We start from the raw sequence: 16186 nt of genomic DNA on the forward strand, positions 1-16186 counted from the left end.
AGACAGCAAGACCCCTCCTCTTGGCCTTGCTGATGTGGTCCCAAGGAAAGCAGAGCAACACATTTGGCATGTTCCTTGGCTGCATGAATTGGCAGAAAGAGGTGTACAATACACCATCCAACCACCTTAGGTATTCCACTCCGGATTTGTGTACGGTTTACTTCTTAGCCTTTTCTTCTCCTGAAGATGTCCCACAAGGCAGCGCTTATGGATTTTTCCTTGGGGTTTATTCCTGGAGCCTCTCTCACAGATGAGTTTAGCCAGAGGGCTGTGGAGGTTTAGGATCAGAGTTTTCCTTTCCTACCTTCCCAAGTTGATGAGCCCTATCTGCTCTCATGCCCTCCTACAGAATGTGCAGTAACTGCCTTCTTGATCACTGGACCCACTATTGGTCTCGTCCATTCAATTCACCAGAGCCTGTCTTTGCATGCAAGGGAAGTCCCAAACTCGCCAAAAGTTTGAGACCATTGGCTACCCTCACCTAGATTAGCCAGCCTGTTGAAACCATTCCCAGACTGTGGCATATCCCATGTTGACAGCTTCTAGGAGTCACAGGTGAGAGCTGAGCGCAGGGTGGGGACCAAAGGTGGACAAACTATCCCAGATGGATGAGGATGTGTCCCCCACCAGAAGTACTATCCCTTCCCTTACACCCTAATAATTTTGTTGTCTAGTTTTTAAGAGAAAACTTTGTATTGAAGCTACCTTTAACCTCTCCAGATGTACATAATAATAGCAATACAGTAGTTTCTCCTTTCACTGATCAGTGGTTCAGATAATCCTTTTGTCTTCCCCATGCCTCTCATAAATGGAATTAATCTTTCCTTGATGGTAGCACAGGAAACAAGAAAGCACAACAGATTTAGGCAGAGATGATACTGAAAGTGCTATGCTTAATACAAGAAATCACCTTTTCCCTCCTGTCCCTTTATTTAAGATGGTTAATTGTTATTAATTAAAATTGAAAATGTGCTGATGTAACCAAGGATTAGATCCCTCATGCCACAGAGAAAAGTCTTCTAATTAATTTGCAATACACATAGGCCTGCATTTAGTTGCAATCTGTGCTGTGATTAACTTGACTAAAGCACATAGCATTATAGTGTGTTATTAACTCATATTTCATTGAAAGGTCATTTTCCCCTTGGTTGTGTCTTGTAGAAGCTTCAGTTAAATACCCAAGCATTTAATGCACAGGATATCAAAGTTCCTTTGTTGTGTACACTTAGCATTTTTAAAAAATCAACTCCATAGTTTCTTAACTACCTTTCAAAAGTAATTTGAAAGTGTGAGGTGGATTCTCAGGGCTAATATTGAATAGAAAAGGTATCCATTAGTCCACTAGGATTTTCAATTTAAAAAACCCCCAATCATCTATCACTTTTTGTGGGTTACAAAACATGCCTTTCGGGTGAGAATTAGTTAGCCCTCGCCTCTGAATGCTGTTTCCTGTTTCCTACTACTCTACCCTCTTTATCAAGATTCCTAGGTGCTGTGAGAAGAGAGACAGTTCTACCCTGGTCCTGTTATCTCCCACTCAGAAATGGACTGTGGGCTTCTCATTCTCAAAAAGCTTAAGGAACTACTGGGTGAGATCCCATGGTCTGAAATACTAAAAAAATGCTCAAAGAGAAGGAAGTTGAAGGTGGATGGGAGTTTCTTAAAGGTGAAATATTGAAGGTAAAAATGCAGACAATTCTAACAAGAAAGAAAAGGGCATCAAAAGAGGCATCAAAAGAAACTGGTGTGGCTGCAGAAGGCACTTACAGATGATCTGAGATTTAAGAAGGGTGTGTTTAGGAAATGAAAGAAAGGGGAAATCAAAAAGGAGGAGTGTACATGAGTAGCCAATAGATGCAGGAAGGAGGTGAGGCAGGCCAAAACTCATAATGAGGCAGGCAAATGTTGTCCCCATCTTCAAAAAGGAGAAAAAAGAAGACCCAGGTAACTACCAACCAGTCAGCTTGACATCGATACTAGGAAAGGTCCTAGAACAGATAATTAAGCAGTCAGCCTGTGAGCACTTACAAAAGGATGCTGTAACTACTAAGGCCCAGCATGGGTTTCTCAAAAATAAGTCGTTCCAGATTAATCTCTTTCATACTTTTGATAGAGTTACAAGCTTGGCAGATCAGGGGAATGCTGTGGATGTAGTGTTTCTTGATTTCATTAAGGCATGATATTCTTGCAAGGAAGCTAGTAAAATATGGGCTGGATAAGTTAACTGTCAGCTGGATTTGTAGCTGGTTGACTGACCAAATCCAAAGAGTGCTCACTAATGGTCCCTCGTCATCCTAGAAAAAAGTAACAAAGGGGGTGCCACAGGGTTTTGTCCTGAGACTGTTGTTGTTCAACGTCTTTATAAATGACTTGGATGAAGGAATTGAGGGGATGCTCATCTAATTAGAGAGGTTTCTAATCCCACAGAAGACTGAATTGGGATTCAAGATAACCTTAACAAGAACTAGGCCCAAAGCACAATAATTAATTTCAATAGGGACAAATGTCAAGGTTCTACACTTAGGCAGGAATAATCAGCTGCACATATATAAGATGGGGTTGGCGGGGGGAGACACCTGGCTTGCCAGTAGTACATGTAAAGGATCTAGGGGTCTTAGCAGACCACAAGCTTAACATGAGTCAACAGTATAATGCAGCAGCAAAAAAGCTAACGTGATTCTAGGCTGCATCAATTAAAAGTATAGTGTCCCCATCAAAGGAGGTAATCGTACCACTCTATTCAGCCTTGGTTAGACCACATCTGGAATACTGTGTCCAGTTGGAGAGGCACAATTTAAGGAATATATTGACAAGCTGGAGTGTGTGTGCAGAGGAGGGTGACCAAGATGATCAAGGGTCTGGAAACCAAGCCTTATGTGGAATGGTTGAGGGAGTTCAACATGTTTAGCTTGGTAAAGAAGAAACTGAGAGGAGATACGATAGCTATCATCAAATAACTAAAGGACTGTTACATGGAAGGTGGAGCAAGCTTATTTTTTCCTGCTCTGGAGGTTACAGCCCGAACCAATGGTTTAAGTTACAAGACAGAAGATTCCAACTAAACACCAGGAAGAGTTTTCTGATGGCAAGAGCTGTTCCACAGTGGAACAGTCTCCCTTGTGAAGGAAGCTGAGGACAGGTGACCCCACCTAGGCCCGAAGTCACCCCCCCACTCACACCAGGCCTCAAAACTGTCCAAAATTCCTTTTGTCTTCTAAAAATCCACAGCTACAGCTTTTCTGTGGATTCTCACAAGATGCTGGTACATAGGAAAAACCGTTACTTTTATCAGCACAAGAAGGCTTCAAAAAGCTAATGAATAGGCTCTGTTCAAAGCAGGCCTGAGAAACGAATCTTATCTCATTCGGTTGCAACATCTTGGACATGCTGAACCACCAGGGCTCCTTGACCCCTTGGCTCTCACCCCCCCTTTCCTGGGAATGGCGCCAAGAGTCCAAAAGAGTCCCAAGATAGGGGAGCTTTCTGTTCATGCTCAGAGGAACTCATGGGCAGGACTCCTGAGGGAGGAGAAAGGGGAGGGAACTGGAAGGGGAATATATACTCTGTGCACATGACTGTGAACCCGTGCATGCTTTTTGTGAGTTATCACACTTGCTCCTTCTACCAGTTCATGGATGGTAGAAATAAAGCTTTATCTCTGAAACTATTCCTTGACACTTCCGGTCGGCGCCAGCGCTTAATGGCGGTCCGAGCCTCGAGCTCCGAGGCAGGACTGCTCCGTTAGTTCGGGTCTTACCCGCTACGGCAAGCGGGGGACCCCTAAAATCACAGGCGCGGAGCCTGTGAACAAAGGAGATTCGGTGGGCACCCTTTGCGCCCCCCGGTACTGTGAGGGAGCCTTTTTAAAGGCTTCTGAGCGGCATCGGGGTAAGCGCGGTGCTGAGAGTCGTCACCCAGCTAGCGGAGTGAAGCCGCGTCGCCATGAGCGGAGAGCGCCGATTCCTTCCTGCAATTGGAATTTGACCACAACACCCGTGAGTAAGATTGGAAAAGTAACGGGACTTTAAAAAAAAAAAAAAATTTGGCTGAAAACGGGAAAGGCAAAAATTAAGGAAGTCTGCCTCCCCGGAACTGCAGAAGGAATAAAGCAACGAAAATCAAGCTGCACTTAAAGGGAACCTTTCTAATTTTTTTTAAGCTGTCAAACTGACATCGGACTTAAAACCTCCCCCCAGATTGGCAGGAGAAGGGGGGAAGGGATTGGAACGTTGTTAACCTGCTGAAAAATTAATGGAGAATTAAGACCTTCCATTGCCAAATCCCCTGGGGTCGGGCTGCCCAAACAAGACACCGGGACGTGGACTGTCAAACTTTGAGAAGTGGGGATTTGTTTGCAAAAAAGTTATCGGACCTTAGATGTACTTTGCTGCATTTTGGCCACATAGAAAAATAGAGACATTACAATTTGGACATTGGAAACTTTTGGCTACTGTTATACTTCCTTGCTTCTTTGTTTTCTTCTATCTCTGCCATTTGGATACAATTGAATGCTCCCTCTAGAGGGCTCTATCTGAAACTGTTGCACTTGAAAAAGTAACAGTGGGATTTTCCACTTGGGAATCAGCTCTGTGAAAACGACCTTGAGGATATGAGTGCCCCTACAGAAGAGATAGTAACAAGGCAGAAAGCAAAACAATCTCACAAGAAAAGGGCCTCTATATCAGGAACTGCAGCTGTCCAGGAAAAAACACCAGCTTCTATGGATCCTATGACTCAGGCTCTACTTAAAATAAATCAATCCCTGGAAGCATTGACAAAACTTTCGACAGAGAATTCTAAAAAATTAACAGAGTTGACAACAAGGTTGGATGTGAATACGGCTAGTGTTGCATCGAACACAGATTCTATAAATAGATTAATTCAGGAAAGTTCAGAAACACGAAAGATTGCAGAAAGTGCAAAAATAACGGCTGAAGAGACAAGGGAAAAATTTGGGCCTATTATTAAAAAAGTGAATGAGCATGATGCAGCCCTCTCCTTATTGGAACTTCAACGTAAAGAGAAGAATTTAAAATTTAGATTGGTGCCTGAAGGGGAAGGGGACAACCTTGTGAAATTTCTCACAGAGAACATCATAACTTTTTGGCAGGAGGAATGGGAGGAAGATGAGGAACTTGAGATAATATCAGCCTTTCGACTGGGTAGAAGGCAGGACAAAAAACCAAGGGACTGCCTAATTACATTGAGATCAAAAGAAGAAAGAGATAGAATATTGAATTTGCATTATCAAAAGGCATTGGTGATCCAAAATTGTCAGATACAGATTTTTAAGGACATTCCTAAATACATTTTAGAGGTGAGAACATATTACAAGAGTTTAGTAGACCTGCTGAAGAAAAACACCATACCATTCAGATGGGAGTTTCCACAAGGATTGTCCTTTAACTTCAATGGAAGGAAGATTAAAATAAAAACAATTCAGGACAAAGAACTATTTCTAGAGAAATACCTGGAGGATCTGCAGAAAGGAACCGTGGAGGAGAGGGAACCACCCGATATAGCAAATTTGTCATTTGGACTTTCATTACCACCATCGGAGGAAGAGCAGAAGCTTGGAGCAGTTGGAGGAACAGCTACCTAAATACAAAATGTCTCTGCAACTCCTTAGTTGGAACTGTAATGGTTTGAACCTTCCTCGGAAAAGAAGACAGGTTTTTCACATTTTGAAGAAAGAACAATTAGACATAATATGTTTGCAAGAAACCCATATTGCCAGGATACACAGGAAATTACTAATAAATAAGAGACTCGGTCAAGAATTCATCTCATCAGACAAAGTAAAGAAAAGAGGTGTGGTGATCTATGCAAAGGAAAAGTTGGCTCCAAAATTAATATTTAAAGATGAACAAGGAAGATACCTGGCAATTGAAATACAAATTCAAGGAGAAAAGATATTAATTGTGGGAGTTTATGCCCCAAATGAAGGGAAGGCTGAATTTTTTAGGAAGTTGCATGAGACATTAGTTGACTTTTTAGATTATAAAATCCTAATGATGGGAGATATGAATGGAGTTGTCTCAACAAACATGGATAAAGCACAGAGACAAGTGATTTCGAAAGAAGGGAGACTACCAAGGATCTTTTTTGAAATGACTGAAACAATGGACTTGATTGACATTTGGAGAACAAAGAATCCTTTAGAGAGAGAGGGAACTTTCTTCTCAGAAGCAAAAATGACATGGACAAGAATAGACCAAATTTGGATTTCTAGTAGTCTGGCGTCAAGAACAAAAAAAGTAGAAATCTGCCCAAAAACGTGCTCCGACCATAATGCGGTCAAGATGGAGATGAAACTAACAACAACTGGTTCCTTTAGATGGAGAATGAATGACACCCTATTCAAGGATGAAGAGATCCATAAGAAGGCCCTTAAAACATTAAAAGATTACTTTGAGATCAACAGGAAAACAGATGTGGAAAAAAGAATAATTTGGGACGCAAGCAAAGCCGTGATGCGAGGTTTCCTAATTCAACAAAATTCTATTAAGAGGAAGCAACAAAATGAAAAGAAGGAAAAAATTTTAGAAAAAATAAAAGAAGGAGAGAAGAAGTTGAGGTCCAAACCAAAGTCCCATGAGATTTTGAGAGAAATAAAGTTTCATCAGATGCAATACATGGAACTCATGAACCAACAAATAGAATGGAAGATAAAGCAAATGAGACAAAAAACTTTTGAATCAGCGGATAAATGTGGGAAACTTCTGTCATGGCAATTGAAAAAAAGGCAGAAAATGAATACGGTAACAAGTTTAGAAATGGATGGAAAGATTATCCACAAACCCAACGAGATCAACAATTGTTTTCAAAGCTTTTTTAAGAAATTGTATGCACAAGGGCCAACCAACGAGCAAGAAATAGAAGAATTCATCAGAAAATACGGTTTACCAAAAATCTCAGAACAAAGTAAAAGGATCTTAAACGAGGAAATAACAGAACAAGAAATAGAGGGTGCCATTCAAAATATGAAATTGGGAAAATCACCAGGACCAGATGGCCTGACGGCCAAATACTACAAAATGCTGAAAGAACGGCTGATACAACCATTGAAGGAAGTTTGCAATGAAATTTTGAAGGGGAAAAAGGCACCTGAATCGTGGAAAGAGGCTTTCATCTCACTTATACCGAAAACAGAGACTGAGAAGAACCAGGTTAAAAACTACCGCCCTATATCTTTACTCAATGTGGATTACAAAATTTTTGCAGACATTTTGGCAAAAAGATTGAAAAGAGTGTTGGCAGAAGAGATTCATAAGGATCAAACAGGCTTTCTCCCAGGTAGACATATGTCAGACAATGTGAGGAACATTATAGACATTTTGGAGTTGCTGGACGTTGACATTAATAGGAAAGTAGTTTTGATTTTTGTGGACGCGGAGAAAGCCTTTGACAACATTTGTTGGACTTTTATGAAAAAGAATCTCCAAGGGATGGGGGTAGGGCAAGGTTTTGAAAACGGTATAGGTGCAATATACTCTCAACAAAAGGCCAAATTAATTGTAAATAACGTGGTAACAGAAGAAATACCTATAGAAAAAGGTACACGACAGGGCTGCCCAATATCCCCTTTGCTTTTTATATCGGTCCTGGAGGTTTTGTTAAACATGATTAGAAAGGACCAGTTGGTTAAAGGAGTTCAGGTCGGAGTTAGACATTATAAATTAAGAGCATTTGCAGATGACCTAGTATTGACTTTGCAACAGCCAGACACTAGTACTAAAAGAGTATTAGAACTAATTGAAACATTTGGTCGAGTAGCAGGTTTTAAATTGAATAGACAAAAAACGAAAGTGTTGGAAAAAAATTTAACAATGGAAGAAAGAGAGAGTTTTCAAAATGAAACAGGTTTGGAAATTACAAAAAGGGTAAAATACCTGGGGGTAAACTTAACATCCAAGAATGTGAACTTATTTAAGGATAATTATGAAAAATGTTGGTTAGAAGTTAAAAAGGATCTGGAAATATGGTCAAGGCTGAAACTTTCCTTGTTAGGCCGAATCGCTACTATTAAGATGAATGTATTGCCTAGAATGCTGTTTTTATTCCAGACGTTGCAGATTGTGGACAAGATGGACTGTTTCAAGAAGTGGCAGAAAGACATATCAAAATTTGTCTGGCAGGGCAAAAAGCCCAGAATTAAATTTAAGATTTTAACTGATGCAAAGGATAGAGGGGGGTTTGCCCTGCCGGACTTAAGACTTTATTATGAATCAGCAGCCTTCTGCTGGTTGAAACACTGGCTACTTCTTGAGAACACTGACATTTTGGATCTGGAAGGGTATGACAATAGTTTTGGTTGGCATGCATATTTATGGTATGACAAGGTAAAGGTGTATAAAAGTTTTAAAAACCATATTGTAAGGAAAGCATTGTACAACGTTTGGATTAGATACAAAGATTTGTTGGAAAGTAAAACCCCTAGGTGGGTGTCACCAATGGAAGCTAGGGAAGTAAAAAAGCTTAATATGGATTCTAAATGGCCAAAATATCATGAGATCATAGAATACGATGGTGAAAGGGTGAAACTTCAGAGTTATGAGAAACTAAAACCTAAGGTTCGAGATTGGTTGCATTACTATCAGATAAATGAGACGTTTAAACAGGACAGGAAAATAGGATTTCAGAAAGAGAAGTCAAAATTAGAAACAGAATTGTTGGAACCCAATACTAAGAATTTATCAAGAATGTATAACTTGCTGTTAAAATGGAATACACAGGATGAAACGGTGAAATCAGTTATGATCAAATGGGCACAAGATATAGGTCATGATATCATGTTTGCTGACTGGGAACAATTATGGACCACCGGTATTAAATTTACTGCATGTAATGCTCTAAAAGAAAATATTATGAAAATGATCTACCGGTGGTACATGACCCCAGTCAAGCTAGCAAAGATTTATCATTTGCCTAATAATAAGTGTTGGAAATGTAATGAGACTGAAGGCACTTTCTACCACCTTTGGTGGACCTGCCCAAAGGTTAAAGCTTTCTGGGAAATGATCTATAATGAAATTAAGAAGGTCCTTAAGTGGACTTTTCCTAAGAAACCAGAGGCTTTCCTTTTGGGTATGGTGGGCCAAGTGGTGTTAAGAAAGGATAGGACTTTCTTTATGTATGCCACTACAGCAGCAAGAATTCTACTGGCAAAGTATTGGAAGACGCAAGAATTACCTACTCTGGAAGAATGGCAAACAAAGGTGATTGATTTTATGGGACTGGCCGAGATGACGGGCAGAATCCGGGACCAGGGGAAAGAGACAGTGGAAGAGGACTGGAAGAATTTCAAAATATATCTTAAAAATAATTGTAAAATTGAGGAATGTTAAGATGTCAGGGGGTAAGAAGTAAAGAATTGCAGCAGTAAACAAAAAAAAAACTTAAGAAATATTTACGAAAAGGAATTAAGACAATGGACTTAAGGGTTGCTAAAGAATTATTAAACAAGGATGCAGGGATGGGGAGGTATGGGGAAGTCAAAGAAAAAAGGTTATGAACCGATGAGTATGAAGTTATATTGTGTTATATTGCTGTTTATTATCTGTGTGGAAAATTAATAAAAATTATTATAAAAAAAAAAAAAATGAAACTATTCCTTGAGTGTCTGTTGACTCCCACCTCCCTTTCCCGGGCGCAATATTTTTCCCATCCGAGGGCAAAGCCTCATAAGGCTACATTTGGAAGATTGTGGAGGAACAGAACCTCCATCTGCCTCCTGTTTAAGGACTTCAACTTGCTCACCTTAAGGTGAGAGATGTTTGCAGAGCTGTCAAGAAAACCAGAAAAAGAGCTCAACAGTTGCTGTGGGTGCTTTTTAGTGATGTCATAACTTCGCTGTTTGGTGATGTCATAATCATTTCTGCCTTTAGAGAAATATTGCCAGTCTCTGTCTTGGATAGCAAGTTTTCAGGTAGCTAAAACACATTTTAATGAAAACTACAATAGCCAGAGTAATTATTCTCCCACTGCCCCAATAGCTATTGACTGAGCTGACAACACAATGATTTCTGAAATTTAGGAGAAATCCCTGAAGTGCCTGGAAATTGACAGGCAACCAATGGCAGTCCTTTAATAGCAAAGTAATGTACTCTCTGCTACTAACTCCAGCTAACAGTGGCAGTCACTGAATTCTAGAGTAGCTGAAGTGTCCAAACAATAAAAGGCTGGCACACATAGTTATTGCTATAATTGGTCCTTGAGGTGACTAGGTGATAAATGATGGTATCTGAGATCCCTCTCTTAAAGGATAAAACTGTAGCTTCTGCTGAAACTCTTTGAATCCAAGGGCAATTTGACATCACCATTTTAGACTGAGATGTGGTGAAGCAGTAGTTATTAGTTAGCGGGTTTCTTTTGTTCTTTTCTTGTGTATTCCATGCTTTTATTTTGTATTTTTAATGTTGTGAACTACTCTGAGAGCTACACATGAAGGGAGGTATATAAATAAAATAAAAAATAAAATAATATAAATATAATTGCTACACTATTATGCCAGTCGAGAACTCACTTCAGTTTTCCCATGCTATCACCATGAATCATAGAATCATAGAGTTGGAAGAGACCACAAGGGCCATCGAGTCCAACCCCCTGCCAAGCAGGAAACACCATCAGAGCACTCCTGACATATGGTTGTCAAGCCTCTGCTTAAAGACCTCCAAAGAAGGAGACTCCACCACACTGTGAAGAAGAGAATTTCTAAAAGGTGAACATAACCCAAATTTCCATTTCATCCATCCTTGTAAAGGAAATAGGAGGGTCTCTTCACCACAACTACAGACTGCTAGAACAGCCTGAAGTTGGCTTCAGATTTCCTTTGGCTCCATCTACATCATGAATTCAAAACTTTGTTGACTGGGGTGTGTGTGTGTGTGTGTGAAAATAATGCCTTGGTTATTGCTGATACTCTTCAGTTTCTGTAGCTGCAGTGAAGCCAAAAGCAGTATAAACATGCAAATTTTGGTGCTGGGTCAAGATGTTACCCCAAAATAGGATAACAGTTGAGATGATTTGCCTCCGTTCAAATTACAGAAACATGATTATTTATGATTTATTGTATAGTATAGTTAGGAACATTTAATTGACTTTATAATTTATAATTGCAGACAATTCACCTTATTCACTTTGTTCTTTGTTTGTTTTGTTAAGTCATTATGACCTATTTTCAAAGTTAAACCAATTTCAAACTTGGGAGGTGGAAGAGGGAATCAGAAGGAAATACCCAGCCAAGTCATGCTCAGAACAGACCCACTTAGATCAATAGATAAGTATATTGATTGCAATGGGTCTGTTCAATGACTAATGTTGGATATCACCTAGAAAGTTTGTTCTTGTACTTAAGCACGCAAAGCATAATTCTGCTATTTAGTATTTCTACAGTGGTTGTTCAGTATGGTAAGCTACAATCACGCTTCTTTCTTCCTGTGTGGTATTGTTGCTTGCCACTTTCAATTCCTTAGACCAGAGCTTTCCAAACTGTGTCACGACACATTAGTGTGTCAGCTGCAGTGTGTAGGTCTGTTGTGCAAATGCTTGGAAAGGAGTTAGTTTAACCTCCATAGTAAAACTGAATTTCTGTGTCGCAAAAGGCATGTTTAAAAACTGTGCCACCAACATAAAAATTTGGAAGGCTCTGCCTTAGACCAATACTCATCTAATCAGAAAATGTCCGTACATGCAACTCACAAGTACAGATTGTAATTTCATTAAAGGGGTATTTACTGAACTTGAGCAAGCTACTCACAGTAGTAATACAAAACAGAACCATGCGATATTTTTAAAGAAACTAACAAATGTGTGCATTCAGTGCAGTAGCCTCAGTCTCACAAGAGTTGGCACTGCTATCTTCTTCCATGTAAAGGTTTAAACACTTATTACAGCATGTCATAAATTTTAACTTGTAATTGAAAATCTTTCCACTTTCTTAAGGGGGGAGGAAAATCTTGTATCACTTGCTACATAATTACAGGCTATGCAGCTGGTCTCTCAGGCTTTGCTAGAAATTTGAAAACATGAAACGCTGCACAAGCCCTAATCAAATTTTATTAAACGTTAAGCCAAAGAAATGTCATCACCCATACCACAGCATATCAGAGAGTAACAATGGCTCCATATCTAAGCCTAAATAAAGCAGAAAATTTAGGACTTGATTTTGGCCATATTTAGTTAGAAGTCGTTATGGATGCTCTCCATCATTTAGGGACCTCACTGCCCTTCAATATAAATGTGTCAGTCCTATTTGCATGAAACACACATCAAAAAGAAAACTAGTCACATTAATAAGCTACTTGAAGAGGCACACCATTCCTACTAGTCAGTTTACATTGTCCAAACACTTTAGGAATTATATCTAACCACTTTGATTAACCACCTTTGGAATATTCTGGCGGCCAGAATCTGGCCTGTATTTTACAATTTACACTCTAAAACAGGCATAGGCAAACTCGGCCCTCCAGATGTTTTGGGACTACAACTCCCATCATCCCTGACCACTGGTCCTGTTAGCTAGGGATGATGGGAGTTGTAGTCCCAAAACATCAGGAGGGCCGAGTTTGCCTATGCCTGATCTAAAGCAACATTCAATTGTAAAACCTATTATTTCAGTCATGGGTATCAAGCTGGTGATCTAACAATTTCTTGTTTACCTACAGTAGTTTGACATGAGTCATACCTGATTAAACGTTTTCCTTGTCTTTGTGAGGTATTGTGGGTTTAAACTTATGCAGATTTTTTAGAACAATATATACAGTGGAACCTCGGTTTTCGAATGTAATCTGTTCCGGACATCCATTTGACTTCCGAAATGTTCAGAAACCGAGAATCAATGAGCTGACTGCAAAGTCAATTGGGGGGGGGGGATCAAAAACGTGCCTCGGAAGCCATTCGACTTCCAAGGTGCGTTCAAAAACAGAAGCATTCACTTCTGGGTTTTTGGTGTTCGGCTTCCAAAATGTTCAGCAGCCGAGACGTTCGAAAACCAAGGTTTGGCTGCACCAGGTATTTTTATCCTTGATAAAATGCATGCTGTGTTGGGTCACCGATTCAAATGGGCTACTCCTATAATAAACCTTGTAACCAGCCAGAGCATAAATTCTGCATGGTACTGTTTTTAAAATGCCACTATGTTTTCAAAACAGATTATGAATTTGTTGATATTCATTCATGATCTATAAATGTAAAGAAAAAAATGCAAATGAAACAATAAATATCTGTATGTTACGAACAATATTTTGCTCTAATCTGTTTCCAATAGTTTCTCTTCAGGATTTGCATTTGCTTTGACTTAATATTGAATATGTCTGATGTTGTTGTAGGCAACACTGGTGGTTAATTCATCTGATTCATGCATCCCCAGGGTGGCATGAATGCTTCTTGCTCATTGCTGTATTCTTGTTGTTCCAGTAATGAAAGTAAAGAACCACAATGTGGGACAGGTAAATGACATGGCTCCTTTCCTGACCTCTTTACAGATATAATCAAAGAGGGATGGGATCCACCCACAAGGAAGTACTGTACGTCTGAGCGTATAAAATTAGCTCAGATGTTTAGGCATGTGAAATTTTAACTACCAGATGTAACCTAGGGCTACATTCACAAGATAACACTCAGAGAAGTCCTGAGCATTATGATTAAAGTTGGGAGTGGTTGTGTGGTGTTTCTCCAATGTTTCTCACGGACATAGCTGAACACATATTTTACCTATATTTCTCCATGTTTGATTAATTAGCCAAACACAATGACTTTTGCAAACTTCCTGCCTCTCACACTCTGTCACTTAACAACAGCATCTGCCAGGCCAAGACTGATCCACAGGCTAGAGGTTCCTCATCACTGGATTCAATGGTGAGAGCTCTGTGCTCATTCATATTTGTCAGCCTAAAGGCAAAAACATTGTACTGTGGAAGCACATGTTCAACAGGCAATAAAAATCCAGCACTCAACTAAAGTCCAAAACATTTTTCTGATAAATGTGATCAAGTACAGCAATCAGAATCACCAGAAAGGAGAATAGCAATTAGTGTTTTTCATACCTTCCTCTTGGCAAGTCATTGTCATCTTTCTTCCAACGCACTGTTGGCTGAGGATCCCCTTGTACCTGGCATCTGAATTCTACAACTTCTTCCTCCAAAACCACTTGGTTGATTGGTCTCCTGAGAAATGTGGGTCGTTCTTGAAAACAAGAGTTCCAAATTAAACAAGTTGGCTTTATTCAATTTCAAATCTTTGGGAACAATCCAGTCCTCAGCAAACATAGTGCCTGTATGCTCAACTGAGCCTTGTTTCTCCTTCTCCCACTAGAAACCATAAAGTGGAATGACAGGTGTGCCTTTCATGTCTCCAAACTGAACTCCTGCCTCTCTGCAAACAAGTTATTTGTGCTCTGACAGGAAGGCAGAAACGGGACTCTACTGAGCACATGGGAATCTTGTACAGGATAAATGGAAAAAGCTAGGTATTTGCTATGGCCATTTCACAAACCCAAGCAATCAAAAACAGTTGCAGTTACTGCATGATAAATGTGTTCATTTATATTATATATGGAGACGAGATGTGATTGCAGAAACTTCATCTCTTGATTGTTACCACCTCAGCTAGCCATGTGAGTCAACTCTAACTTTTCCAGTGACCATGGGTAAATTGAATACATGTTTCTTTAAGGCAAAGCACAATATGTTGCATGTTTTAACCATAAAGAGCTTGCAAGAAAACAATCACAGAAGTGCATACTAGATACCAAGGACATGCAAACAGAAGTATTCATTATTTTAATTTTGCACCATCTCTACTATTTTCTGTATGACTTCCAGGAAAAAAATAGTAATTTCCCAAGTTGTGTTCTCAGAGAGTATTGTGAGTTTGTCCAATAGCTAATTATACTACTATAGAATGATCACAATGAATGCCACTACCAAAGCAATTAACATTCTTTATGCAAGATTAACTGGATTTGAATCACCTGCATAACTTGCTTGCAATGTTAATCTCTCAGGAGACAAAAGAATACTGGTTTCTTGTGTATGCTAAATAAAGTATTGTCTTACATCACTCAGTTAAGTTAATTTCATAGCAGATTTTTGGAAATATGACTTGCTGTTTTAAAAAATCTGCCTATAAATTTTGGTGGCATAATTATAATTGCTGTTCTGTCAACAGCATTCAACAGATAAATTAAAATCATAGCTATAGATAACATGTATAACGTAGCCATTTTATAAGCTTTAGCTGAGTAAATAATGAACACTCTCAGACTTTGTTTCTGTGTGAATATTAAAAGCTTTTGAAGAGGGTAATAAAATAGGTCACAGTTATATGTCGTGTCTGCTGTTTGGACTATGGCTGTTATGACCTTTATAACTTCGAATAAACTTTGCTTGTCGTTATAAATGTTTGCTACCTATCACATTAATAAATTCACAGAGGCTTAAGTTATGGTACAGCACTTGACAGGACATACAAGAGCAGGACATTTTCAAAAATATAAAGTAGTGGGGAAATTCCTTACTAGCCCTCATGAAGCTGCCACCAATGAACTCAAAAGTTCCCCACTGGTAAAGTGCCTTCTTAAGTTCACTCAGATTCCTTCTTCAATATGAGGAAACAAATCCCTTTGCTCCTCTGCCCATCTGAGACATCTTAGAACACTCAATTTCTACCCCCCACCTCCAGCAGCCGTATTTACATTTTCTCTCTCCAAAATGTATAGTTTATATCACTGCACAGCCAGGAGACATACTAAAACGAATGATAAGAATTCCCACTGAAAACAACGGGACCTTATCTGAAGGCCCATTGGAAACAATGGAGCTATGAGAATGCCAGTGGAGATCACAGAGCTCTATTAAAATAAAAACAAGTTTGACTGTTAAATGTGATAAAAATGTGATGTGATATTAGCTGCTCACTTGAGTATCTTTCTGCCTTAGACTCAGGTGAGGTGTGTATGCATGATACCAAATGCTAAAAGAAATGCAAAAAGGAAGTACTGAAAATAAAGCAGGTTACTACAAAAAAATTGAGCAGCTGCTACTTCAGCTGCTACTATTTCTACCACCATTGTGTCAGAGAAATCTGGTTTGAAATTAAAAGAGCAGTAATACTCCTCAAATAAACCAGCGAATATCTGATTTTAAAATTAGGATATACCATTTCTCTCCAACAAGAATGTATCAGA

The 16186-nt window shown here is 39.3% G+C and overlaps 1 protein-coding gene and 1 long non-coding RNA gene across 22 annotated transcripts in view; one reads left to right on the plus strand and one right to left on the minus strand.

Annotated features, from left to right (window-relative positions):
- The window catches only part of ROBO2 (roundabout guidance receptor 2), an 815523-nt gene that overhangs the window by 144079 nt on the left and 655258 nt on the right, over positions 1–16186 (minus strand). For all 21 annotated transcript variants that reach the window (XM_079974752.1, XM_079974745.1, XM_079974749.1 and 18 more), the window contains exon 5: positions 14046–14184. In XM_079974752.1, coding sequence (XP_079830878.1) covers positions 14046–14184 — 139 coding nt within the window. The remainder of the gene's footprint in view (positions 1–14045; positions 14185–16186) is intronic.
- On the plus strand, positions 9889–14564 carry LOC307215538. Its single transcript, XR_013838557.1, has 3 exons — positions 9889–9928; positions 13329–13448; positions 14314–14564. It is a non-coding gene; the product is annotated as an uncharacterized lncRNA (long non-coding RNA).

Source organism: Podarcis cretensis (assembly GCF_951804945.1).
Source record: "Podarcis cretensis genome assembly, chromosome: 4".
Taxonomy (NCBI): domain Eukaryota; kingdom Metazoa; phylum Chordata; class Lepidosauria; order Squamata; family Lacertidae; genus Podarcis; species Podarcis cretensis.